This window comes from Athene cunicularia (assembly GCF_003259725.1).
Source record: "Athene cunicularia isolate RWA chromosome 24 unlocalized genomic scaffold, athCun1 chr24_part1, whole genome shotgun sequence".
NCBI lineage: Eukaryota > Metazoa > Chordata > Aves > Strigiformes > Strigidae > Athene > Athene cunicularia.
Genome location: NW_020799132.1, coordinates 440,896 through 468,070, shown reverse-complemented (window position 1 = coordinate 468,070; position 27,175 = coordinate 440,896). Strand labels below are relative to the sequence as shown.

Here is a 27,175-nt window from a genome sequence, read left to right as displayed (position 1 = left end):
TCGTATATTTTTTTTCTTAATTTTTGCCTACATTCTTTCAGTTCAGAGTTTATTAAAGATACTGGGCTGGTGCTTCGGGAGCTGATCTGAGGCCTCGTGCTGTTGGAGCATGAAGTTCCCTTTTGTGGACGTCCATTCCTATCCCCTTCTTTGGGCTTAGCACTCCAAGAGCTGAAACTGCTCTCTCATCCAGGTGAAAACTAAACCTTATTTTATTTTGGCTGGGTTTTCAGCTGGATCTGCCAGAAGATCTGACTCACTCGGTGGCCGCATGATGGTTGGTGCAGATAGGAGAAAGCAAGCCAGGTCCTGAAGGAAGGCGTTACTGCCCTCCTCAGCAGCAGCCTGTCTTTAAATTGGCTTAAACTGGTTGCAAAATATCATTCTTGGTAAAAATTGCTTGGTTGAAAAAGTAAAACAAATGCTTTGCTTGACGATGAGGCCAGCCCTGCAGGAAGGGGCAGAGAGGGGGTGTTTGCAGAAGGACCCTCGGAGACGTGGTGGATGGTGAGCAGAGCTGGCCTTGGCAGTTGTAAGGTGGTGGGACACGGTCGGGATGGGGGAGAAAATGGGAACATGAGACAAAGTAGTGCCCAGCCAGGAGAGAATGATGGTGGTGAGGTCTGGGGGGGGGCCCTGGGGAGCGAAGGGTAAGAATTTTGTATGTATTTGGTCTGCTCTGATGGAACTGTTAGACTAATGATACCTTCAGATCTCTTGGGGTCTAAAAACCCTTATTTAGGCATTTAAGGATAATTGCAGCCCAGCAGAACTGTATATTAGGCTAATGCTCTATTCTTTTTCTTCCCCTGAGGCTAGAAGAGTCAGAAACCATACCCACTTCATTAGTGTGGCAGCAGGGGGACTGTCTCAGCTTTTTTTTTTCTGAAGTTAATAATAAAATTAACTTAATTGTTATGCCTGTTTGTGGGTAGGGAAGTGTGGCTTCTGTGATTTTTGTTTTGTTTTCTTTTTTTAATCTATTTTTTTTCCCCTGATGTGACTGGTGCTGATACAGCAGGGTGGGAATCCCAGGTCTCCCCAGTCTCAGCATGTCCGAGGGTCGATAGCAGGCCAGTGACTCGGGAATGTTTTCAGCTGTGTGCTGCAGAGGCACAGTACACAAACTGTTAAATTTTCTTCCCTCGGCTCACAAATCCATTTCTTCAGTCAATGCCAAAGCATGCGTTCTTCTATCAAGAACATATGTACGCCAAACCCGAGGTTTTAAAGTCAAGGTGTTTTTGAAATATTGGAGTGCAAATTAAGTATCTGAGTAATCTTAACTGTCTTCTAAAAAAAAAATCTCTATCAGCCTCACGTATAACTCAAAGGATTAATGGAAAGTTAAACTTTGATCAGAGTCCAACAGCTGATACCAACCATGAGCCTTTCCAGGCCTGAAAGCAAAATAAAAAAAAATCTGGTGAACAACTCAGCAAAAGATCTGCTTCTCCATCTTTGAGGCAGCCCAACAGTTTGATCATGTTTTTAGGCTAATACTTTTATTTTCCTCAGTTGCTTAATATCATCTTGTGTCACCTTTGTCCTGTGACGCTGGACCTTACCTGTAACAGGGTTTGAGTAAATAACTGACATTATTTAGGATGTTTTATAGCTTTGGAGAAGACACATAGGCCTCGTTATTAAGGAAGGCCATCAAGGCTTCGGGTCCCCTGTCCTTGTAGCAGCTCAGTCACCGTCTCGTTTGCTCAGTGCTGTTTGTTTTTCCTGCCATCTGCCACCCTGCGCAAATACTGCTTTTTTTTTTTTTTTTTTTTTTTTTTTTTTCAGTGCTCGAGCCCTCTCTTCGGAGCGTAATTAGGAACACATTGATTCTTATTGCAGCTGGCAGCTGCTCGCTATTGCCTTTTTCAGCTTATGACCCCCATAGTCCTGCTGACCTTTCCTGGGGTTAGTCGTAGGCCCTTTTCATTGTGATGGGCTAGAAGTGGCTCATGTGGAGTTGATTATTTCCTTGCTTGTCTGGCCTTTTTGGTGCCATAACTCCAAGTCACTTCCATTTTCTTCCCCTGCTTTTGGCTGACCACAGTGAAAGGAAATGCTTTTGCTGGCGACAGGATCGGTTTGCACGCTTGACTGACTCGATTGAGACCCTGAAAAGGGGGGAGGGGGAGGGTAATGAACACTGTAGGTGCTGCATTTGCTTTTTAAAGGTTGATGTTAATGATTGAGTGGTCATTAAGCATTCATAAAAATGAGGCTTCGGCAGGCCTTTTAGCAACCTCAAACCTGCGTGTTGGCATTAAAAAAAAAAATCCATTGGCCGCATCCTTCACGTACGGCGGCCGGGTCGGTGGGCGAGCGGGCCGCTGCGCATCGCTCGTGACTACTTCCAGGCTTGCCCAGCTACCAGAAGACTCGGGACTAAACCTGGGAGGTTAGTCCGTGAAGCTGCCGGGCAGACTCGGTTGCCGCCGGGCTGCTAACCCGCTCCTCCCCGGCACAAAAAGCTAATGAAGTCTATATGCCAGCTGTTACACTCATTTTGCCAGACCCCAGGAGGACAGCATGAAGACAGTCAGTGATCAAAGGCTTTGGAGATCACTGAGGAGCCGAGCTGCAGGAATGTCTGATTGCTTTCTCTTGGAATGCCACAGGCTTCAATACCTTTTTTTTTTTTTTTTTTTAAGGTGTCTTGGTGTGAGATTTAATGATCTAACTCGGCTTGCTCGCGCTAAAGGCACAGTGTTTTAGTTAATTCTGGGGGTTTTGTTTGCTCTAAATTTAGGTGCTTTGAAAAGCTATGGTTTTTACACTGATGGGAACAGTCTTGGGGAGCAAGTTTAAATGAGTTTTTTCTCACTAGTTCTGTAATAAACCAACCTAGGGGAAAAAGAAAACCCAACTTGCCATGCTTTAGGTGTTAAATCACATATAGTATTATAAGGTGAGGTTGGATTAATGTGGTTTTGAATTGCTGCTGTTTAGGAAAAACACAATCTTTAGTATCCAGAACAGTTTTACTCCAAGTGAAAACTGTTGTCACGTCTGCAGTGCTGCCCTGAAGCAGCAGCTCTCTGTCACTTTTTCCTAAGGGCTTCTTAGCGAGGGCCATCAGCTCCTGGAGGTGGAGTGGGCAACCTGAATAACTCCCTCTGTTCCCAAGCGTGCCGCTTCCTTCCTCCTCCTCCTCCTTGCCTGCTTTGCTCCGGCATTTATAGGACCCAGCGCATTTGGCTAGCGAAGAAACTCTTTCCCCCTTTAGCCTCGGCATGCTGAATGGGCTCTCTGAAGGCCAGAGGAGTTTTGGAGGGGAGTGATGGAGCGGGAGCAGGGTCGCTGTCAGATCGGGGTGGGGTGGTGGCTAAATACCTCTGGTGTTGGGTGGCTTTTGGGAAGGGAGGTCCTGGTGGTGTCCAGCTGCTCTGAGATGGCAGGAAGATGATTCAGGGAGCAAAAACTATCAGAAAAGGAGGAAAAAAAAAATGGGTATGAGATAATGCTCTTTTTAGTAGCGACTGCCCTCAGCTGCAAGGGTGGAGATGGAAAGTTCATGGTCCAGTGGATAAGCAGGGCAGGTTCTCAGCTGTGTTTTGAAGGACGGGATCCTCTGGGGCTGGGCACATGTGGCAAACAGCATTTTGTCATCTTTTAGAGCATAAAACCTTTTTGGGGGGCAAGTGTGGGTAGGAGTGAGTTAATTTGGAGGTGATAGGTTAAGTTGGTTACACTGAAGGGACCAGACGTGTGGAGCCTTACACTGGAGACTGCTGGTTTCTGGAGAAACAGCACAAGCGTGAAGCTTCAGGAAGAGAGGAGGGGGTCTCTGCCAGGGCTGTGCTGTCTCGCTGCGTGGAGTGGGTCTGGGTCAGAGATGAGGAGCTCACCTGGCAGGGCTGGGGCCTGTGTCTTCCCGTCTCAGCCCGGTAGGGTGTTTTGGTGTCCCCCACATGCCGAGGGCCGCTCCCTGGCACAGGATGGCCAGTGTCTGTCCTGGTGAGGTCTTCAGGGCTCCACAGCCTCCCAGGTGGTGATGTGCAGGCTGCCCTGCAGAACCTAGCCAGCACGTTCTGGGGTTGGGGTGACGGCCCTGCTCCTGCACTGGGAAACCTCTCTGGTGTTCCTAAAGACATTAATTAATAAGTACGTTCCCCTCCCTAGAGTTAGCACTGGTGATTTATTTTACTTGCCTGTTGATGGCATCCTGAAGGTCACAGGGCTGAAACTATGAGCTGTTTGGGGAGGGGTCCCTTTTAAAAAGGGTCTGCAACAAATAAGATGCATGACCAGAATTACTTTGTCTTTAGATGTACTCCATCTTATCTCCAGAAGTACCAGGTTCCCGTTTCTGGATGCCCCTGCATGCATAGTGCCTTTTCGAGGGGTGAGTGTCCATTGGAATGGTCGGGACGACTCCTCGTGGCACAAGTCCGTTATCTTCCTCGTTTCCCTTGCTCCGTGAGCAGCAAGTTACTTTAGAGCTGACAAGGAGGTCGAGTGCTGGGTGAAAATAATTGGAAGATGACTTTAGATGCAGATGTCTATGTGGAAGTAAGAAAAATATGGGCCTTTGCCATGCTGTGGCTTTCTGGTATGTGGCACTGGTCTAGAGAAATTACCAGTGAAAGTGGAAAGGGTGTTTTCTTTGATCCATGAAAACCATGTCCACTTCTATTCAACCTTGGATGTTACTAATATGAATAACTCCTGTCACTACTGTTTTATTTTAAGAGGCTTGGAAATAGCTTGCTTTCTTGGTGGTATCTCTTAGTTCAAAATAACGTTGACTGTTTGATCTGCTGATGGAGGTTCATCCTCTCGAGCGAGGAATAGTGAAAGAGTGTGCAGAGGTGTTCCTGGGTGAGTTCATCTTGGAGTCTGAGACACTTAAATGGAGACACCTCTAACCAAAGGCTTTCTGTTCCCAGTAGGTCCCCAGTGACTGGTCCTTGCTGTCAAAATGGGAGTTTATTGAAATGATGGCAGAGGGGAAGAGTCTTATTTTTTCTAACCCTAAGGCCTTTTAACACTTGGATATGTATTAATACAATATTGAAGAGGCAAAGTTTCTCTGCTGGGTTTCTGAAGACCCTGAAACTACAAGCTGTGCTCTTGCCCTCTTCTCTGTACCTAGTGAGAGGCTTCTGTAGTGACACGATCTACAGAACAAACAGAAAGAAGCAAATATTTTTGGGTTGTGTGTTGGATCTCCTCTTCCCCCTGCGTTCCCATGTCTACCAGCGAATAAGAGGTTTCTGCAGTCCCTTCGAAAGTGGGTGTTAGAGAAACTTCCCTTGGATGCCCGGGTATTGTTGCTGAACAACACTACTTCGATTCAAGTGAACGTTTTTCTTTTTTTTTCCTCCAGTCAAAGAACTTTGGTCTTTGTGGCTTGCTTTGTGTACTCTCTGCTTTACAGTTGATTTTACCACTCCACAAGCCTGCGAAAGCCAAACTGGTAGGTCAAAAGAGGAGTAGCTGTTGACACTGGCAGCTAGGAACATGTAAAGAGAAAGATAAACAGAGGGAAATCAGAGACTGGATAAAGTAGATCTCCAAAGATAAAGTTTAGTTAAAGATAATGAGCTGGCCTTGTTTAAAAAGACAGCTGCAAAATAACCCAGTAGCTCCATGTGCTGGGGTTAAAGTTGACCTAGAATATACGTTTCATTGCTTTTCATAAATAAATAGTTGAGGGAAGATTTGGCAAAAAGCAACATTGCCCCCCACCCCTCTTCAGCAAAGTGTTTGATGTTAACAAGTTCTCTGGGTGTTTACTTTGTCCTCTGCGCTCGCTGGTGGAGCAGCTCTCCTGCCCTTGAACCGAGTGAGAATTCAAATAAACCCAAACGCCTTCTGCGCGGCCGGTCTCTTCTGCCATCTGCCTCTTACCAAAACAGCCCCGGCTGTCGTTGGGGAACCAGCCTGGTCTGCAGGATTACCGGGTCTTCCGAACAGCTGAAATAGATTTGCCGGATCAGATAAAACTGCCCAGGAACGGGAGCGGGACTTGACAGCACTTCTTTCAGCCTTCTCAAGCTGTCATTCTAAGCCTGGAGTTCAATTTGCAGGGAGAAGTAGCAGTAAGCAAATAGCTCTATAAAGTCTAGAGTGATTCTTATTATTATTGGAGCCTTTTCCTGATGCTTACTTTGTGTATATATTTTACAGCGATGTTCCGATGATAAAATACTGTTATTTTTAAATAAACCATGGGAATAATTTTGCTGTTCATATCTGGATCTGACTTCTTGGAAAGCAAATGACTCCGAGTGCTCAATAAACTGGGACTTCTTTCTGTCAAGCATATGTATTGTTGCACTTGTTTCCGTGCGCTGCCCTGCCAGTAAAACTCCTAGTTATTGTATGTGTGTTAGATACGTGTTTATATACACGTCTGATATATGAGCCATTTAAAATATATGTTGAGTGTTATCAGCAGCGAAATTGTATGGCCGGGCTGATAAATGAAGTAACTGTGCTAAATGAACTCAAATTTTATTCATCATAATATTGCACAAGGCAAATAGAAAATTTAAGTGAATGACAGCTGCAGATTATTTGGGTTTTTTTCTCTTGGAGAAAAGAGCGTTTGATGGAGACTGAGTGTCAGAAACACCCTTTCAGAGACTCATCTTGTTCAGATTAGGTTGATGGTCTAAATGATTTAGTTTGTATTTTGCTGGTTTCATGATTTAATTCATGTTTTTTGGTGATGAAAGTGAGATCTTATGTACCTAAATAGTCAGGTGTTTAATGGCCAAGGAAAGGACTGTCCTCTTGTAGAAGCAGCCGTGCAGATAAAAGTGTACCAAATGGATGCCCCAGAAATATATATGAGAAAGCACTGTTGGTTTAGGAATATAAATGAGAACGAGATTAATATTATTTTTTTTTTGGTAGACATTTGCCACCAGTTGACTGTAAAGCACACGAGAAGGAGCAAGCAGATGACATGTCTCCGTAAGCAGGTTTAGAGCAGTTACGAGCAGTAGCTGCATCGCAGCGTGTAGATTCATAAAAACTTGTAAAACAAGCGTAGCCTGGTGATAGATGGTCAAATGATTATTGTTTGCAAACAATATTATCTCCAATAGATAAGCTGTTTACTTTGGACTTCAGTTCCTCTGGTTGGAAAGTAGTCTTCATTTATCAAGGCAGTATGGTTCAGCGCCGATGCCTCATACCCCAGCTGTGGAAAAAATCTTACGTTAAGAATAGTACTTGGAAACATAGTTAAGTTCAACTTTTTTTTTTTTTTTTTAACCCCAAACACTTTGTTGTAAGAGTTAAAAGACTAACTCCTGAAACTTACAGCGGACATCTGTTTGTTTTGTAGCTGTTTCGGTGCCTCATCTTAGTCTGGAGCTTCGTGCTTTCAACTTCTGTAATTTGGCGCTATGCATCCGGATCTTGGACACTTACAGGCACTGCTCTTCATCGCTGCCGCGGGTCTCCTCTCCGTCAGGAGTTCAGGTAAGGCCTTCTCACCCCAGCCGAGGTGACTCGCTCACAGGTTTCGGAGGTTGGGTCTGTACTTTTGAACAAACAACGATTTGGAGCGTGTTCCAAAGTGGCCAACTTCAACACATATTATCCATGTTCTGCTTTTAAGGAAGCATGGAGCACTTAAGCGTACTCTTAAGCTGAGATGTGACTTTGCTTTTGAAAACTTGGCTCAAAGCAAGTGCTTGTACGTGGAAGACTCTCAGTTACATAGATTTGTTCTTTGGGATCTCCGTGGACTTAGCTGGATGCCGATTTTGCTGTGTACAGTGCATCTTGTGTTCCCGTGGGGTTGGGAGGGGTTTGAAATTTGCAGGGGGAAGGGGGAATCAGATCTTTGAAAGGCGAACGCTGATGCGTGGCTGCAGTTGGAAGAGCTCTTGCATTTAAAAAAAGAAGAGGGATGGTTTTAATTGACACATCTGCTCTGTGTAGTCAGCTTGTCTTAACGTAACCACACAAAAAAGAAGCTTTTACTACTTTTAGCACTTCATAGCCAATCGTTATAAGCAAATGGGATAAATTTTATTTTTCAAGCAGTCATAGGAGATAAATTCCAGCTGCAGGGTCACTGCTACCAATTTTGGCTTTTACACTGAGCACAAAGTGTTGGTGTCATGGGCAAGGGCAGGGCTGGAGATGAAAGTAGCAGTGCAGTTTTGTAGAAATTGGTGGCTAGCAAGCTGAAAAGGTCACTGCTTTTCTCTTATCCCTGGAAATTCAACCCGAACTAATAGGAAAAACAGTTTTCTAATTAAAAGCTAAAAATGGACATCTGGAGTCCTGTGAAATGCTTGGATACCATTTCTATGGATTTCATCTTTTTTGTTAAGTGAAGCCACACTTTAATTTCCAGTTTTATGTTTATGCAGATAGTTTATGGTTGTATTAAAAATGCACAATTTCTCATCTGAAACTCATAAACAGAGCTTGGATGGACTGACTTGAGAAGAAAAGCATGAGCTGAGGGCCCCACCTACAAGAAAACCGTCTCTTCTTTGGATGTCATTTAATACCATCTTGACCTGTACTATCTGGAATTCCTTAGCTCATTTACAAATGGGGAATTGTTTTCCCCTGCCACTGTGTCGATTTATAATTTTTTTTTTTTGTTTTTCTCCCATATTTCTAATCAAATAGGAGTTATTGGTGTTAATTGCCTTTTGCTTGCTCCTTTCATACTAAGTCTTGAGCGCAGAATTCCATAGGAAACAAATGGAAATAATTCCCAGCGTTTCATGGGCCAGGATAGGAGAAAATGTCTTCCAACAAGCAGGAATTTTCTCCTGGCAAATAAATGGATACTCATAACCAAGTTTTGTTGAACTGAACCTTTTCTTTATTAGCAGCTTTTCCTGTTTCAGTTCATCTTTACTCAGTAAAGATAATGGATGCCCAATTCATCATTCTCGTCCTGATGAAGTCCATGTATTTGGAATTAACAAGAGCCTTTGCTGTTCCTCCAGCTTTTTTTTATCCTGCTATTTTTAATTAGTTCTGCAGACTCGGAGACGGTTCTGCATAAATACCTGGCAGGCTGCTACCATTTCTAAAATTTTACAAGTCACGTCCTGGCCCACTTCATGTGGGACAGATCAGCTACAGCTGCGTGTTCCCGGGCTCCATCTCTTCAGGTGATGGATGCTCTTTCACTCCGAATAAATCCAGTGGGATTGCAGTTGTTGCTGCCTCTAGCAGGCGTGGTGCCTTTGCCCTGTGCACACTTAGGGGTGTATCTCACCTTCCTGTAGGCTGAACCCACCTTCGTTTAATCGTTGTTACCCTCTTCAGGGGGTTTGAATCTTGATGTTTCCCTGGTGTTTGAGAGAGAGCGGGAATCTGTCATGAGTTCCTCTTGCAGAGGAAAAGGTGACATCTGCTTGAGTATCACTGCAGCTTGGAGTTTAGAGACCCTTTACTTGTCCATGTTTGATCTGAATTGTCTCTGAGCAATATTTCACCTTCTGATGAGAGAAGTTTGCCAGGTCTGTGAGCAGCGGCAGGAGCGTTGCTATAAACCAGGTTATAGTCTTTTGTGTGGGTCAGAGCATCATTAACCTTATCACATGTGTTTGTGCAAAATGCTGTTTGTTCACTGAATATAATTTTTATTTCCTTTTAGATTTAACTCCCCATTTTATTTCTGAGCCCTCGTCTACTGTCCAGAAGTCTGGTGAGCCAGTACAACTCCGCTGCTCTGCCGAGCCCCCCACGGCTCGCCTTTCTTGGCTGTTTAATGGAGAGCCTCTGGACAGCAAAGCAGGAGAGGTGGAAATCCAGGCAGGATCTTTGACAATCGTCTCCCTCAGCCTGGCAACGTCTGGCCTCTATCAGTGCATTGCTAACAACAGCGTGGGTGCTGTTGTGAGCAGGCCTGCAACAGTATCGATGGGCAGTAAGTTAATTTTTCTTTATATTCTTTATTCCTTGCAAATTATATAGACCTCAGCTGGTTTGTATGGTTTGTTTTTCTTTGACTTTTAGGAAACACTTAGTTTCAAGATGTTTGGGTTGTTTTTTTTTTCCTCAGACAGTACTTAGTATACGATCAATTATGCACTTTCCACCAATTATTTTTTTTCCTGTGTCATCTGAGACCTGTCAGGTGATGCAACCCTGGAACATATTCCCCTAGAGAGCTTGTGGTTCCCCATCCTTGGAGGCTTTTAAAGACTCAACCAGACAAAACCACACCTGATTGATTTAGTGTTGGTGACAGCCTCATTTGGAGCTGAAAGACCTCAAGAGTCCTTTCCAGCAAATACAAATATTATTCAGTGACATAACATTTGCTTCAGTAAATGGACCTGAAAGTACAAGGTTCCCAAAAGCTGCTTTTCAAAAAGGATCTTGAAAGAGCAACTGAGCTGCCATGCCGTTGCAGAAGCATGCTTGAGAGTTGAGGAGAAGTGAGTGGAAATTGTTGCCTAGGAAGTAAGAGTGAGCTGCAGATTTTCCTTTTCACTTGTAGCATTTTATTTGGTTAAAACTATGTAGATGTTCTTCAGGTGGGGACAGTCTTCTGTCCTTTGAAGGACCTTTTCCCTTCTCTGCTGCACTGGTTCTTCGAATCAGTCTTTGCCTTGGTGCTTGATCTGAAAACTATTGGATCTTAAAGAACTTCAGAAGAGGAAGGGCAATGTTTTCTACATGGAAAGGGTGATGTGGTGCTGAGAATGGGAATATAATATTTGTCCATGAGCATGATTTGTCTACTTGGGGTTGCAGGACTGTCTGAATCAGGCCTTTGTCAAGCAGGATTTGAGTGATTTCTCTGTAAGGGTACCTCATCTATGGAGCATGTCCAAAACCCTCCTGGGAGGAAAATTTCTTATAAGTGAGAGAAGTAAGTGTTTTGGTAAAGTACTGACCCATAGCAAGACCCTCTCAAGAGAGCTGTAAGGGTGGCTAACCTAGAAAAACTTCACAACCTAGAAGATGCTTTGAACACGAAGGGAGTAGAAGAGCAGCTTTCGCACTTTTCTCCTCACTGTGAGATTTTTAGTAGCAAATTAGAAGGTGCTGTGAGCTGTTGAGGCTTTCTGCTTGCCTCATCGCTCATGGCACTGAGTGGGAGGCTCTGTTGTACTCAGTGTTGTCTTAATTATCATCACAGAAAGACAATTTCATGTTTCTTAGGCGTGGGCTTCCTGCTGTTTAGTGTAAATTGTCTTCTGTAGTGCCTTCAGAGCCCACGAGCAGTCTTCTCTTACCAGTGTCATCTCGGCTTGCTTTTCCTGGAGCAGCTGAGGGAATGTAGGAACGATTTGTTCCTTCCTCACTATTCCCATGTAAGATCTGGCCCTTTCTGTAGCAAGGAAGTGTGTGTGCATGGGAGAGTTCATGCTGTTATGGGCTGCAGAAAGGACCAAGCCTCTTGCTATGAGTGTCCAAATGCTGCACCAGAGAAGATAATCGGCTTGAAACCAGCTATATTTTAAACACAAATACTGCACTTACTGCCTTTCCCCCTTTCCCAAGCCTTGGCTGCTCTTAACCTCTTACCAATCTCTTCTAGGTTTAGCTAATTTTGATACAGTGGTGAAACCTGCCTTAGCGGCAGAGGAAGGGGGTACAGCTTTCATTGGATGCGAGGTGCCAGAAAGTAATCCTAAAGCACAGGTTCGCTTCCAGGTGCGGGGAAAATGGCTGGAACAATCAACAGGTGAGATGTTTTATGCAACTGGTCCCCAATAAAAATATCCAATAAAAGATTGCCTGGATATTTTTTTTTCTGAAAACTTAAAGAAGAAAACTTCTAGAAACTTGCAAAATCACAGAATCATTCAGGTTGGAAAAGCCCCTCGGGATCATCGAGTCCAACCCTCAGCCCCACTCTACAAAGTTCTCCCGTACACCACATCCCCCCACAGCTCATCTGAACAACACTTAACTTCCTCTGCCAGTCACTTTATTTAAACCTACCTTTGTAAATTAATATCCTTTGTGTGGCCAAGTGATTTATTTGTGATTCACATTTAGAATAGATTGATGTATCTGAGTTATTTAAAAGAAAAAAAATTTTAAAGGAAGCCTTGTTTTAAAATTAAGTTAAACATAATCTTCTTTTTTCCTTCCCCACTTTAGACAACTACCTAATTCTTCCATCTGGAAACCTGCAGATTTTGAATGTATCGTTAGAAGACAAAGGATCCTATAAATGTGCAGCGTACAACCCAGTTACTCACGATCTCAGAACAGAACTCACTGGACGTAAGCTCTTAGTCACACGTGAGTATTCAGGTCGGCTTTCCACAGTGAACACATCTCAAAACTGAATAAATAACAGCCCAAAGATTTTTTGCGTGGGTATGTCAACCTAAATACCCACTGGTCTCAAATACCACGTTATGTAAAATCTGTCCCATGTTATTGGCATGTTCAATTCTTATTTCCCCTTATGGTGGAGGAGCAGCACAGCTGCTTTTCAGATCCCGAGGACAGAGCACTTAGCCCTTGAGAAGGTGATATTGCTAATATTCCAGTTGCCAGTTGATACTGGTAACATTCCAGTGATTTTGGAGCAGGACTTCTGGAAGAGAGCATTACAGCATCGTGCTTGGTCACAAGTATAAGCAGCTGTGTTTGAAAGACGTGACAAACCTCAGGCCTGGAGGGTGGGATGGGAGAGGGTGGTTTAAACGGCTTCTCGTAGTGATCAGCCTCATCTCCTTCCTTGCAGGCTCTTCCTCGGGCGTCTTCCACATACTGCACCCCCTGGCACCGCAGAGCCTGGCGGTGCCCCGGCACAGCGCTCTGACGCTGGAGTGTGTTGTCAGTGGGCTGCCTCCAGCGCCCCTCCGCTGGCTTAAAGACGGCCGGGACGCGCTGAGAAAAGGCAGGTGGAAACTGCTGCACTCCCATCTGGTGACGGACAGGCTTGAGGCGGCGGACTCTGGAAATTACTCCTGCCTGGTGGGAAATGAATCTGGAGTAGTGAAATACGTTAACTATTCACTTACTGTACTTGGTAAGAAATAAAGAATTTTTCATGTCCAGGCAATGAACAGTCTCTTTGTACGCTTGCTGGTGTGGGCATCTGATTACAAATAGCCTAACATTCTTTCTCAACGTAAGCATATTAAAATAGAGAATAAAGATAAGCTCATAATGACCATATCTCACCATCTCTGCCAAATTAAAATCCATGATTATTTATCCCTTCAAATCCTTCACAGCCTGAAATAATTAAACAGTAAAGGATAACAAACTCTGAGGGAGAACTGATCTGCTCCTTTTTCTGCAGAGTGCCAAGTGCACATGGGGTACAGTGTCAATACTGTGCCAGAGATCAGATGTTTCTCTTTTGAGGTGGTATATAAGCAAAAAGCTGGCAAGGAGAGGTAATAGGTTTGGATGAGGACAAAAACAAAAGCAAAAGAAATCTATTTGGCCCCCTTTGTGTGGCTGCAGGTTGTTCCTAAGTTCTCTTTTGTAGCAAATTGTCCTGTTTGAGATTTTTTGCCTCCCTGACTGTTTTTGTTTGGTTTTTGAAATGTACACATCAAAGTAACTCAGAAAGCAAGTTGTTGAGACACAATATATACTTTGTTATGGGGGTGTCACTACAGAATTAGTTTGAAAATACAGCTATTTCTTTTATACTATCAATGCAAACATGACTGGAATAGAAGGGAGAGACCACTAAAATAAGCATGTGTGTAGGAAAAACAACTTTAGGCTGTGCGGATCTAGATGTATGTGGTGCTTGCTTAGCCTTTGTAAATAAGTTTGTGTGATATTTTGCAGTATTTTCTTTCAGGACTTGGGCTAAGATCAACATACAGTGGTTTATGTAAAATTCTTTCCCTTTGTAGAACCTGCCTTCATCTCCAAGGGACTGGAGGATGAAACCGTGGCCGCTGGAGCGACTGTGCATTTCTGGTGCGATGCCCGCGGAAGCCCTGCTCCCACCCTCACCTGGCTGCACAACGCGGCTCCGCTCCAGCTCTCTCCACGGCATCTGCTGACAGGAAACCGCCTGCGGATCCGTGGCGTCACCCAGGAGGACTCTGGCCTGTACCAGTGCGTCGCAAACAACGGCGTCGGGTTTGTGCAGTCCACTGGGAGGCTTCGTGTCCAGCCGGGTACGAGCGCTTGCGGCCCTCAGGAGCTCAGACTAGGCATTTGTACTTCAAGCTTTATTCTGTTGGGGTTTTTTTGGTCTGTTTTTTCCCCCCTAGGTTATATATATTGATTTGTTTCTGACTGCTGTTTGTAGCAAATCTTACAAAGAAGGTGCTTTCAGTTGAATTTTAAGAGTTGTAGGTATTTCTGGAGTAGTGTGGTTACTTAGAACCTAGATTACCAGTGGCAATTAAATCGGCTTATGATTAAATTTGACATGATTTATTCTTAAATAGAATTAGGGTTCTGTTGTACTGGATTAACTGGTATTCTTAGCAGTGTTGGCTGACAAGTAATTATGCCTATTCCATATCCTCAAGTTTACAAAACAGTCATCAGATTTGGGGTTGATGCACGCTTCCCCTGTACCGGGTTAGCAGGTACCAAGAGCCTTTTTGATCACTTTTCAGTCTAACGTACTTTCTAATACCTAGAGAACTTGATTTCTGCTAGTACAAGGATGTTGGCAAGGCCACTGCTGTTCCTGTTCCCTCCCTCTCCTGTGTAGTTGAAGCTTTTGACCTCTTCTGTACCTGCTGAGATTGATGGGAGCTTTGCAGAGGCTGGTTGAGCAGAGATTTTGTGGCTTGCTTGTCTGTGGAGTGGGCTAAGCCAGTCTTGCATGTACTGCCTGGCCCACTGACAGTCAAGTCTTTGTTATTTAAAAAATTTGCGGTGTGGTTTGAGTGTAGCTTTCTATTTAAGCATGAGTCTCAGCTGATCAGTCTGGAAATGAAGGCTGGAGAGTCTGTCTAGAGAAGAAATAACTGTTAAAAATGGTTAAAAAGAAGCATGTGTGACTACTTTTTAATTGTGCTGACTCTTTTTGGCATTAACTGTCATATTCCTTAGCCAAATTAAATCTTTGGCTTGTTCCCCTGCCCCCCCCCCCCCCAGGCTCTAGGCCAGTTATAGTCTCCCCACCAGCCAGCGTCGCTGTGGTAGATGGTGGAGACGTTACGCTGTCTTGCAATGCCACCGGCCTGCCCGTTCCCGTGAGCCGTTTGTATGACAGCAGCGGGCTCCTGACTGGTCGCCCTTCCCAGGTGCTTTGTTCAAAACCACAGAAACCTCCTCCAGCAGGGCCGGACAGCGCCGTGGCAGAGCCCACTCGCTTCTCCGTGTCTTGGGCGGGCTCGAGCTCCTTGCACATGAGGAATGTGACTTCGGAGCGTGCCAGGGAGTACATGTGTGAGGCTGTCAACAAGCACGGCTCTGTGGTGTCCAAAGCTTTCCTTACTTTTGGTAAGCTTAAAGCCCCAACTTGCTCCCATTTTAGGTTAGAAATGCCTCAAAATAAGAAACTAATGAAGGTAGGTAGTGCAGGTATCCTGGGGAAACAAAGCAGAGCAGTTGAAGCTGTCATTGTGGACCAGTTCCTCCCTTCTACCTTAAGCAAAGGAGAAATGGCTGTGTGTATCAGCATCCTTATATGTGATAAAAAATGTCCAGGCGTGGTTTCCTTTTATATTTCTTGAAACTGCTACTAGGAAAAGACAGTTCTTTTCTAAAGGCAAGATGGGAAACAGATACTTCCTTTCCAACCATTGGAATATTATGTGATATTAATAAACAAGTTTAAGCTCCCCCAAGTTCCCTTCACAAGAACTAAGATCTAGGTTTTTAGTTAAATTAAGTGACTTAAGCTTCTCGGCTCTTTCAGCATCTTACCTTAGTAAATTTAGCTGAATGTCAGTGGGATTTGAGGTCAGCAGAATTAATATGTGGCCCTGTATTTCAAGTTTTTTGTTACCACTGATTAGAGTTTAAAACTAATGTAAATAATTTGAAAAGATGCTTAAGCAGCCCTTAGAGGAAGAAAGAAAGAAGAAAGTTCAAGAAGGTGATCCCATCCTGTAGTTATTGTTGAACCTTGTTGGGTGGAAACACAAAACTAAGTATCATCCCAGAACTCAGGCTGTGTCAAACAGAAATATCCCGCTGCTTTGCCTCAGAATTTTATGGCAGTAAGTTCAATTTTAACGTTTTGTTTATTCACTTTTATCGATTTCTAATATGTTGTACTAGCTGCTGATTATGGTGCGGAGGGTGGTTAAGGCATTTGGTTTTGATATAAAAGTCCTTAAGTAGTTTCTGGGAGCTGTTAGGGTTTTAGAACAGTTCCCAACCGTGCCAGAAGACATGCTCAAACATTTAGATGGTTTAATGAAGAATTCGTGCCAGGTAACGCTTCCAAAACACCTGAATGACTTAAGCTGTGATTCCAGTGCATGTCTTTGGTAGAAGGATCAACTTAAGCAGCTCTCAGCCTCAGCAGCTCATTCCCATAATTTGCTTTGTGCAAGAACACAGAGAGTTTATTTGGCTGAAAAATGTATCCTTTCTTTCTGCTGGATCTATTCCATGACATGATTCACTGCATGGTCTTAAAAGCGGGCAGGGCAACTTAAGCTGCCATCATAGTGAGAAACCACCAAAATGTTAAATGATAACCTTAGGATCCTAGACCCATGGCGCTTATTTTAAGGTCTTTTTTAGACGGTTGTGGTGTTTGCATGCATGGCAGTAGCTTCCCAGAGCTACTAAACACAGGGTTAATTCTCCAAAATAACTTAATCTAATGGAAATGAAGGAGGAAAAGACACTCCAGGAAGTCTGAGGAGCAGGCGGGTTAGTATAAAACACAAGAAAGAGTAGTGTTTATTGCAGGTAGGTAGGTGATCCAGAGAGAGCAGCCTGAAGTTGTCTTTTACAGAAGCCAGGCACCTCTGAGAAGTCACAGGGTGATGGGAAAGCCTTGCTAGGCACGGGGGACTTCACTGCTGCGCTGTGTTTGGATTTGCAGAGCGCTTTCCCAGCCTGCCTAAGGTACTTGGAGAGCTGGTAAGGAGGGAGGATCCTCTGGTTGTTGAAGAAGCAGGGAAGCACTGTGTGGGAATGCAAGCTGTTTGCACAGCAGAGCAAAATACAAAGGTTTCTCCACTGCTGTCCAAACCCAGGGCACGGCACGGGTTGAAATCTGGTAGTGTGTTTGCCCCCCTGTTTCAAAAAGAGCGTAGAAGAACAAGCAGAGGTGCTGGGAAACACAGCGGGTTCATAGGGGTGCAGAATAGATTTTGCAGGGGGAGAGGCTGAAAAGGTGAGGGCTCTTTGCCTTCAAAATGAGGCAGACGATGGGGAGACTCAATAGCCAGCTGTAAAACACTGGGTATTATGGACAATCCGAGTAAAAGCTATGAACACATTTTTTTAATGCCCAAATTTGGGACGTTCAGTCCTCTGGTTGCTGTCAGAGGCAGGATTTTGGGCACGTACAGCCTTTGGTTTGTCGCAACTTTGGTCAGTGGGGCTGGGAATCCAAGGAAGAAGAGTAAGACTCAGTGGCTGAGGGGAAAGGGATGGCACTGAAAGCAGCAGCCCGAAAAAGTTGCATAATGACACAGCAGCAAAGAGAAGTCTGATGTGCTGGTTTATATGGGTAGCAATTATGCCAGAAACTTCGCAAAAAGAGCTTAGATCCGAATTGCTTAATGGAAATTGTTACCCGGGGGTTATTTTCCAAAGCAAAAACTCAACCTCCTTGCCAGTTGTTGACGCCTCCCCTCTCGCATCAATAAACACAGCAATGACTGCAGGTCTCCTGTCACCAGCCTAAACCGCAACGCTTTCTCCACGAGCAAGAGTCCATTTCCCCCACGGCAGTGGGTGTCAAACCATCCTGTGCCCACCCACAAATCCTCCAGGTCCACCACAATCCAGTGGGCCTTCTGCTGCCTCGAGCAGAGACGGCATTTGTTTCCAATCTTAACGCGCGGCGGCGCGTCCCCTTCCCGCTGCTTCGCTGACAGTAGATACCCTTTTGCTTGGAGACTTGTTCTGGGGGCGTCTGACGTTTTAAGCCAATTCCATCTGGCTTTGGGGACGTCCTCCCTGTGTTGTTCCCCTCTTCAGTCTCCAAACTTTGTGGCATTGCTAAATAAATAGGAAGAAACAAACACGGAATGCTTGCTGAGAGCGTGGCTTCAATTTGAAAAGAGAACTTTCCTTCCCTTCCCAGCTTTTTAAAAAGTGGCCAAAAATAGCAGCCACACTTGCTGCTGGTATTTTAATGGAGGTTTAGAGGAATCCGAGTCAGCCAGGCTAACACTGCCTAGGCTTTACATTACCAAGGAATTTGTTTGTTTTGTAAACCAAGTTCCCTTCATTCCCTTCCCCTTCCAGACCCCGGCGTGTAACATAAACCTACACAAATCTGAAAGGACGGACAGGGCTAAGAACATCTGGCAGTGCCGGCGCTGCAGCCTCGAGGAGCTGTGCTGGTTCCCAAATGTTCCCGTTTTAAGCACTTACATTTACTTGTCCTGGATAATCTCAGATGTCCAACCTGCCACCCCTTTCCTGCCTGGAATGCTGATGAGCCCTGTGTCGGCCCAACAGTGCTTTTTGTTTTTTCTCGTGGCCTCTTTCGAACTGCTGATATTATGTGTATTTTTTTTTTCATACCAGGCAAAGTAAATAGGATGGAGGAGACTGGAGCAGGATTTCTAGAAATGTGTTGGTATTAAATTGCATGTTAGATCTGCCTGTAAACTGAGTTTATTCTCAGCATAAATTTTCAAATGAAGTAGTCGAGCTGTGCGCCTTTCAAAGCTGATCAAAATTACAGCTGAAACCTCAGAAAACCGAGGTAGGAGAATGTCCTCTTGTGCACACGCCAGTTCAGGCCATGAAAAGTTCCTTGTACAACTGCGATTAATTTAAAATTACTCCATTTGTGTCACAAGTGTAGCTATGTATTTTTTTTTTTCCTGTTAACTTGCATCGCCACTACTTAATTTCAGAGATACTAGTCAAACCATGCCTGCACAGTTGCGTTTTAGGTTTTCTCTCTTTGCTACTTTGGGGAAAAAACCCTAAACCAGAACAAAGTAAACCAAAAAGTGCTGTTCTGCCCTGAAAGAATAGGCAGTGTGCAAGGGCATGTCTTGGAGAGGGGCTCAGGTCTGCGTGGACATCTCTTGAGCTGGCTTTTTGCATCAGGGCTTGTTTAAAAATGACACTTTTAAATGATTTAGTGCCCCCTCTGCGCAGGGAAAATGTACCTCATCTTCAAGATGTAACCAGACTCCTCCCTTTACAGTTCCTTTAGAAACTGGCACGAAAGCAGAAGAAATGGCTCCTGTGGAGACTGCCCAGAGTGATGAAAGCAATGGTGATATTGGTGCACAAACGGCGTTTTCAAGCTTGCCTCCAACAAAACTGCCTTTGGGTGCAGCTGCGACGGAAAAAGCCTCAAATGCTGCCGCTCCCCCCGAAGCCCCCATCATCCTCAGCCCCCCGCAGACGCTGAAGCCGGACATGTACAACCTGGTGTGGCGTTCGGGGCGGGACGGGGGCTCGCCCATCAATGCCTATTTTGTGAAATACCGCAAGGTACCGTTTCTCTGTCGTGCTGAAGCAGTGGATTGATGGATTTTAACAGGAATGTAGTGTCAGGCCAAAGAGAATATAGAATATTGTTGAACCGCAGCGTTATCACGCAGGCAGCTCATTTTAGGGATGACTGGAGTTGGGCACAAGTATGCTGGTCTGTCTAGTTTTAAGTGAGATTTATTCTGCAGAGCCCAGGCTCTTATTTCCTTTACAGTATCGTTATGGTCTGTGGGGAATAGGGCTCCAGAGCATATCATACATGACTTCAGTGATGTTAAAAATGTGTTTGTGTGAGCAAGCTTGAAGCTGGTAATACTTCTCACAGGTGATTAGTGACAGAACAAGGGAATGGCTTTAAACTGCAACAGGGGAGGGTCAGGCTGGACATAGGGGAAAAATGTTTCCCAGACAGAGTGGTCAGAGAGTGGAACAGGCTGCCCAGGGAGGGGGGGAGTCCCCATCTCTGAGTGTGTTTAAGGGCCGTTGGGATGAGCTGTGGGGGGATGTGGGGTAGGGGAGAACTTTGTAGAGTCGGGCTGAGGGTTGGACTCGTGATCCCGAGGGGCTTTTCCAGCCTGAGTGATTCTGTGATTGGTACACAAGAGCAGAAGGGAAGCAGAGTATTAGCCTAATACGAGTTTGCTACTCGTCATCCCAAAGAGACCATATTAAACTGAATTTATCAAACACAGAAGTGAACTAAAATTCCCACAGCAGATGCCTATTATGTCCTTAAAAACAGTGTGTCAACAGTGAACTCTTGATTAAAATCAGAACCAAGCAATGCCTCTGCCCGCTCTTCCAAGCAAACAATTTTCTGCGTGGCAAAGCTGTTTGGTTTATTTTTCATAAGCTTTTTAATCCTCTACATCCTGATCTTGTCTTAGCCTGGAGGGAATGCTTAGTTTTTTGACCTGTTAGTTCCTGAAAACCTAGTGCCAAAGTCTGTTGATATAATTTCTCATCCAAAGGTGGTTGGTTCACATAAGCACTGAAAGCTTTGAATACTACTTTGACCTTTTTTTGATGCTTCACTCATAACAATCCTTTCCATGTTAAATGTGCTCACTCATGCATTTCTCAGCAGGGAGTTTACCATGTTTTTTTAGGGTGGTGTTCGCTTTGTGTCATTAAATTATTTTATTGATTTCCCTCTTAGAGGGGGGGGGAAGGTTAGGGGAATAAAAAGCCTTAGAGTGATTGCTTCAGAAGAAAATACTTTAAGAAAGACTTCTGGCATAACCCCTTTGATAATCCACAGCGTTTAGATTTGCCTTCCATGTTTTATTAAAGTCTTATATTGTTTAGTAGTTTATTTTTGGTAGAATCTTTGTCTTTTCCTTTGGGATTTAGGGTAATGTTTTCCTGCAGAGGTCAAGCATTAAGAGACTACCCTGAATCTCTTTCCTTTCTTAAATGGTGACTTCACTGGTCAATTAAAAAGTGTTGTTTTTTTTAAAAAAGAGACAACATGTATTAATAAAAAACAAATCTTTGGTCTCCCTGCTGACTTTTTTTCCCAGCCTTGAGAAATAACTAAGATGTACTTTCTGTTGCCCATTTTAGCCAATAAATATTTAAAATGTTTAAAGGAAAAGCTGGGATAGTTGAGGGAACATATCTTTCTCATTAGGGTGTTGGGTTCAGCCTTTAATGTCATGCCTGCTGCCAGCTGAAAACTGATGGAAGTCTTTAAAATTATTTTGTCTTTTGCTAGTTTTAGCCATGAGTGAAAATGACCAATTTTTTTCCAAAAACAAGCGTGCGTGTGTGTACGGAGAGGGAAAATGAGTGGCGTTTGTTGAAGGAGCACTATAAAGGTAGTTGCAAAAATGCTGATTTGTGGCAGAAGCCCTTGGAAACAAACCATAGCTAGGTACAGGAAAGCATGAGGAGCTTTGGCAAGTGGCAGAGGTCCTTTGGATGCTCGTGTGCGACAGCGACGAGGGGCTTGAGCGTTGCACTGCGTTCTGAGCAGTTCATTGCTGATGTTGAGCTTTCTCTCCCTGTCCGGTGCAGCTGGATGACAGCGTCAGTGCAGCGGGAAGCTGGCACACGGTGCGTGTCCCCGGCAGCGAGAACGAGCTGCGCCTCACTGAGCTGGAGCCCTCCAGCCTCTATGAAGTTTTAATGGTGGCGAGGAGTGCCGCTGGGGAAGGCCAGCCCGCTATGCTGACGTTTCGCACCAGCAAAGGTGGGTGCAGCACAATGTGCCCTGTGTCCTGGGCTTTCGAGGGGACGTTTCTTTAAATTACATCAACTCTGTGTTGTCTGCGAAGCCACAGATGAAATGTTCTGTAGCTTAGTTACTAAAGAACAGCCTGTAATAGCTAAAATAGCTGTAGGGCAAACTTCCCTGAGCATTACTGGGGCTGTTGGGAAGTAGAAACTATTAAAAGCTTGATAATATTTTTTTGTATGTTTATTAAGATTTATACCATAAGATTATATTGTAATATAGGTATAAATTGCTTGGCTCTATTGCTTAAAGGAGCAGCCTGTCCTTGTTCAGTTTTTTCAGAGTATTATAAAAGAAACTCTCGGCAACATCAAGTTTTCATATATCAACAACACTGCTTCTGGTTTGCTTTGCAGACACCTTGGTGAAAATCACAGCTGACCAGAAGCCAGCTGTGCCGATAGTTGCATGCAGACAGCGACAAGCCTAAGAGCATTTCTAATCAAAGCAGTTTTTTTCTTTCAAGCTTGGACGTTGGTGGCTGTATGCAAACAATCAGATATTTTTCATACTAATGTACAAGAATGGGATAGCTTTTTAAAATTTTATTTTATTAATAAATTTTATTAAGAATGTAATATATTTGTGAAACCTGTGAATTCATCCGTATGCCCTGCCACTGGCCCGAAGTCCGCTCAGCCCGGTGTCCTGGGTCCAGCTGTGGCCTCATGCAGCTTCTGTAGCATTTGTATTGAACCTCTTCCCTAGAGATTGATTTCAGTGTGCATTTTCCACCACCTGTTGTGATTTGGGGGATGAGAGGGGGCTGTAAAACCCAGGCAGAAGCCGGCGGCATCACCGCAAAGCGCAGTACTGCAGATGTTATGTCACTTAACCACAGCGCAAGAATCCCTGGGCTGAGGGGAGAAGTCTCTTCTCTTGCTCCCCTGAAGAAACTCCCTAACTGCTATCCTGACGGTTCAGCTTGTGATTTGGAGCCAGGGCTTTAGCCCTCTGCACTGTAGCGAGTGATTTTGTGGAACTGAGCACATTGGGAAGGTGGTGGACAGCATTTTCTTACCCAGTCCCTGAGCTAATATCATGTCTAACAAATATTTTGTAGAAAAAACATCATCCTCAAAAAACACCCAGGCTCCATCTCCACCAGTAGGCATTCCTAAACATCCCGTTGTTCATGAAGGGACAAATAATTTTGGTGTCGTCCTTCCAGACCCCTCTCGACACAGCGGAGGTAGGTGTATGGATGGTTTGTAAGCCACGTGCTAAACGTTGTGTTGCAGAGAGATGCATCTGAGTTCACTTGTGTTACTGCTGCTCTAGGTGCTTCTGTGACCTCTTCTGATTTACTACCCCAGGCTTCTTTGATACAGGTATTTTTCCGCTCTTGTGGGACTTCTGTGAGTGAGGTCAGATACCTGCCAGATTCTCCTGTATGTTTCCAGAATATAAGGTCGTAGTTTGTGCCTTTAGGCTTAACTGCAAGGTTACCTTACTCCAGTCAGTGAGCTAGCATTTGAAACACCTACCTTGACAGCTTGGGTTTCTGCAGTGATGTGAAGTCGTGAGGCACTAGTGCATTTCGTACAGGCTTTGGCATCTGTGGTGGGGTATTTGAAGCTCTGAATTTAGCAAATGCATGCCTTAATCTAGCAAATCTCTAATATTTCCAAAGAAGCTGTTACCTGCATGTATGGCTCTCAGAAAATAAGTTTATCACATATAACCAATGTTCTTGCTGCTCGTTTTTAAACCTGCAGTTGCTTTTTGTTAAATATTCTGGCTTTCTCTTTTGTTCCACTGTGAAAGATCCAGAGGAAGAAGGGAAGTGGGAGATGCCTGTGTCAGAGTTTTAAGTTCTCAGAGTGGCTTATATCTGTTCTGAATGTTTCCTACAACCACTTCCCAGTAGGTGTGATTTTTAGTCTGGTTTCTGGTGAAAACAGCAAGTTTATACTCCTTTTTGTCATCACCCCAGCCTTTAAACTCATTGACCTGATTCAGGCAGATTTACTCAGGGGCTGAGATCTCAAAGGTGATTTGGGATCTAAAATTTTGGGTAAAACCAGAGGTGAGTGGAGAGGTTTTTGTTCCATGCTCAGTTCCTCCTCTTGTCAGTGCCCAGCTCCGTGTTACTGAACATAAGCTAGCTTAGTAAAGCCTTACATCAGTCGTCAGAATGGTTATAACCAGATTTACTAACACCACCTCTTTCCATTCTCTCTGTTCCACTGCTGTCTGTAACTTCAAGTGAGTCAGTAAGTATACCATTTGTTGCATGCCTTGTTCTCATTCCTCTGGCCGTACAGCGCTCCTTAGTGTGGGTGGATCGACATCTCCTTGGGTCTGGGGGAATTCTGGTGTTTGGAAAATGAGAACAAAATTTTTCTGGTTTGCTTAGGATGTGTTTCTGTTTTCGTGTAGAGGTGGGTTGGGGTAGTGCAACACCATATTGGTTTTCATTATTATATTGATAAATTGATGCCTGTGTTTTCTACTCTTCAGGCATCTTTTTCAGAAGAGTAAGGGGAGTAGTTATTACAGGAGGATGTAAGATTCTCCTTGTTAACACATGAATTTTAATATAATCATCAGCATCTAGTTTAATCGGTTGCTACAGAAAATGAAGTTTCAGTTGAGTCTAATCCTCTTGTAACTGAATTTCTCATTTCAGTCCCAGAAGCTCCTGACCGACCCACAATCTCCACAGCATCAGAATCCTCTGTCTATGTCACGTGGATCCCACGAGCAAACGGTGGCTCCCCCATTACCGCCTTCAAAGTGGAGTATAAACGCCTGGGTCGAAACAGCGACTGGCTGATAGCAGCTGATAACATTTCTCCTTCTAAGCTGTCTGTGGAAGTCCGTAACTTGGAGCCAGGTATTAAAAATGATCTTTCCTTCACCTCAGCTGTTGCTGCTGTTGTCTTTGCTTAGATGACCACACTCCTGCTGAGGGCATACTGCAATGCTTTGGTTGTTTCATTTTTCACTTCTGCTTGAATTATTCTCTTTCTGGTTGGTTAGGAGATTCTTTTTTTTGTGTGGAATAGGAGCTCATTACATGAATTCAAGTTGATTTCTGGCTTTCCAAGTGGAAAAAACCCCACCACAATTCAGTACTTTCTCATGTGGAGAGGAGGGTTGTGTATTGCTGCTATTTTTAACTTAATTGTCCTTCTAGTAAGCGCTCGGAATGCAAAAAGAGAAAAATGCAATGATGGAGAAACATCTGTCCTGATTTGTCCCAGTGTCCAGCCCTGGAAGCTCAGGGAAAGAAGAGAAAAGGATGATGATGGGCAACCTTGGAAGCATCTTCTCGGTGCCCACCAGTTTGCAGTTTAGGCACTTCCCAAGCTGATGGAGGCATCTCCATCTCTGTGCGTAGTAGCCTTTGGATTTTTCTTGAGTGGATTTCCCTAACTGCTTCTAGAAGCTGTTTATATTTCTGATGTCCTTGTTAGTCTGTGGCAAGCAGTCCTATGTTTTTTCCAATTGGACGTTGTGCAAAAAGTACTTCCTAATCTGTTCAGTCTCCTTGAATCCTGTTTCTAGTGCTTGTTTTGCTGCAACATCTTTCTTCCTTTTCTTTTTTCTACAACATCTTTCTTTCACTTTTCTGTTTTGCTACGTCTTTGTTTCCCTTTTCCCTTAAAAGGAGAGATGTATAGGTTCCGTGTGATTGCTGTGAACAACTACGGGGAGAGCCCGCGCAGCGCAGCGTCTCGCCCTTACCAAGTAGCCGGATTTACCAGCCGCTTTTCCAACCGCCCTATCGCGGGCCCTCACATCGCTTACACTGAAGCCATCAGTGACACTCAGATCATGTTAAAGTGGACGGTGGGTATAACTGTCTCCTGTTCTCACAGTTCCAGGGCAATTTTGACTGTTTTGGCTCTTAAAAGGCAAGGATTAAGAGCTGATGGTGGAGTAGTGGGTGGTGGTTTCCCCTCCCTGAGACTGGGATGATCTTTTTCCTAGAAGAGCTACTTCATGCTTGTATGGCCCAATTGGGTAACTTACTGGGCCGTATGTCTCTTGAGCCCTTTGCCCCCCACTTCCAAGCCCTCTTTCCTCCTCTGAGACAGACCTGTGAGTCATTTGCTGCCTTTTGTGCTGTCTCCCAGCCTCCCTCCACCTCGCTCTCCCCTTTCTAGCTCCCCGGGGATGCCATGCACCCCCTCCTCGGGTTACACCAGATGGGAGCCCAACTGGCAGCTCCAGTGAGAGGCTGCAGCCGCCTCAGTCCACCTGCTTTGGCACAGGCGTATCGAGAGGCACCAGTGGGCTTAACTCTGTCCAAACCACTGTTCGTGCCGTGACTTGCGAGTGAGTTGGCTTCGTTTCCTGCAATTCCTGCTGCTTTTGTCAATCCAGGCTGTGATGGCTGGAAGCGGGCACTGCGTTTAAAACCTGCCGTCCTCCCTCGCACCCAGTAGAGGTTTCATGTTAGGGAAACGTTTTCCTTTCCCCTGTTACCTCATCTTTTGTAAACAAGTACTTTAAAGTCCTTATTGAAACCCACAGAAATTCTTTGCTCTTGTTTTGAAATCTAACCCCCGGTATACTTTGGAGGATTTAATGTGTAGAGTTCTTGGTGTTAGTTTGCTCTGCTAGCTCAGCCTTAAGAGATGTTAAGGATAATAAACTTAAAATAACCTCTAGTTCCTCAGGAGACTGCATAACTTAAAGTAAAATATTCCTTTTCAGAGTGATCTTAACTCTTTCTGAAGTCAAAATGGTATTAACTTTTCCATTTTCATTAATCACAGAACTTTTTAGGCTGTTCATGGTCAAACCGTAATTGACAGTTTAGAAAGTGATGTGGGAGGAAAGTGTCAGCCCCAGCTCAGTCTCCTCTCCCTACACCACTCTCCCTTTTTTTTGGCTGGTCTGAGGAGTTCTGTGGCAGAGGGCTCTCGTGCAGCCCTGTGAGAATCCCTTGGCCTTGTGCTCATCCACAGCAACTGATAATCCTCTCTTCTGTTGTCGCTTCTGTTCAAACTTCCCCATACACCTTGCTTGTGCAACCTTATTAAAAAAAAAAAACCCAAACGTATTTCAAGGTGATAAGATAGAATCATAGACTGTTTTGGGTTGGAAGGGACCTTAAAGATCACTCAGTCCCACCCCCTGCCCTGGGCAGGGCCACCTTCCACCAGCCCAGGCTGCCCAAAGCCCCGTCCAACCTGGCCTTGAGCCCTTCCAGGGAGGGGGCAGCCACAGCTGCTCTGGGCAGCCTGTGCCAGGGCCTCACAGGGAAGAATTTCCTCCTTAGATCTCATCTGAATCTCCCCTCTGTCAGTTTAAAACCATTACTCCTCGTCCTATCCCTACACCCATGATCTACAAGTCCCTCCCCCCTTTCCTGCAGCCCCTTTCAGCCCTGGGGGGCCGCTCTAAGGTCTCCCCTAAAGCCTTCTCTCCTCCAGCTGAACCCCCCAACTCTCCCAGCCTGTCCTCACAGGGGGGCTCCAGCCCCCCAGC

General features: G+C 44.7%; 1 protein-coding gene across 2 annotated transcripts in view; it reads left to right on the top strand.

Moving 5' to 3' along the window:
• The window catches only part of CDON (cell adhesion associated, oncogene regulated), a 53,842-nt gene that overhangs the window by 10,590 nt on the left and 16,077 nt on the right, over positions 1-27,175 (top strand). The window contains exons 2-13 of one of the 2 annotated variants that reach the window (XM_026863652.1): positions 7,304-7,440; positions 9,593-9,865; positions 11,489-11,635; positions 12,058-12,201; positions 12,653-12,940; positions 13,788-14,058; positions 14,990-15,342; positions 19,199-19,491; positions 21,511-21,685; positions 22,794-22,922; positions 24,363-24,569; positions 25,347-25,528. In XM_026863652.1, the coding sequence (XP_026719453.1) occupies positions 7,365-7,440; positions 9,593-9,865; positions 11,489-11,635; positions 12,058-12,201; positions 12,653-12,940; positions 13,788-14,058; positions 14,990-15,342; positions 19,199-19,491; positions 21,511-21,685; positions 22,794-22,922; positions 24,363-24,569; positions 25,347-25,528 (2,538 nt within the window). In that variant the 5' untranslated portion in view covers positions 7,304-7,364. Of the gene's footprint in view, positions 1-7,303; positions 7,441-9,592; positions 9,866-11,488; positions 11,636-12,057; positions 12,214-12,652; positions 12,941-13,787; positions 14,059-14,989; positions 15,343-19,198; positions 19,492-21,510; positions 21,686-22,793; positions 22,923-24,362; positions 24,570-25,346; positions 25,529-27,175 lie in introns of both variants that reach the window. The other variant, XM_026863651.1, reaches the window with a different exon arrangement.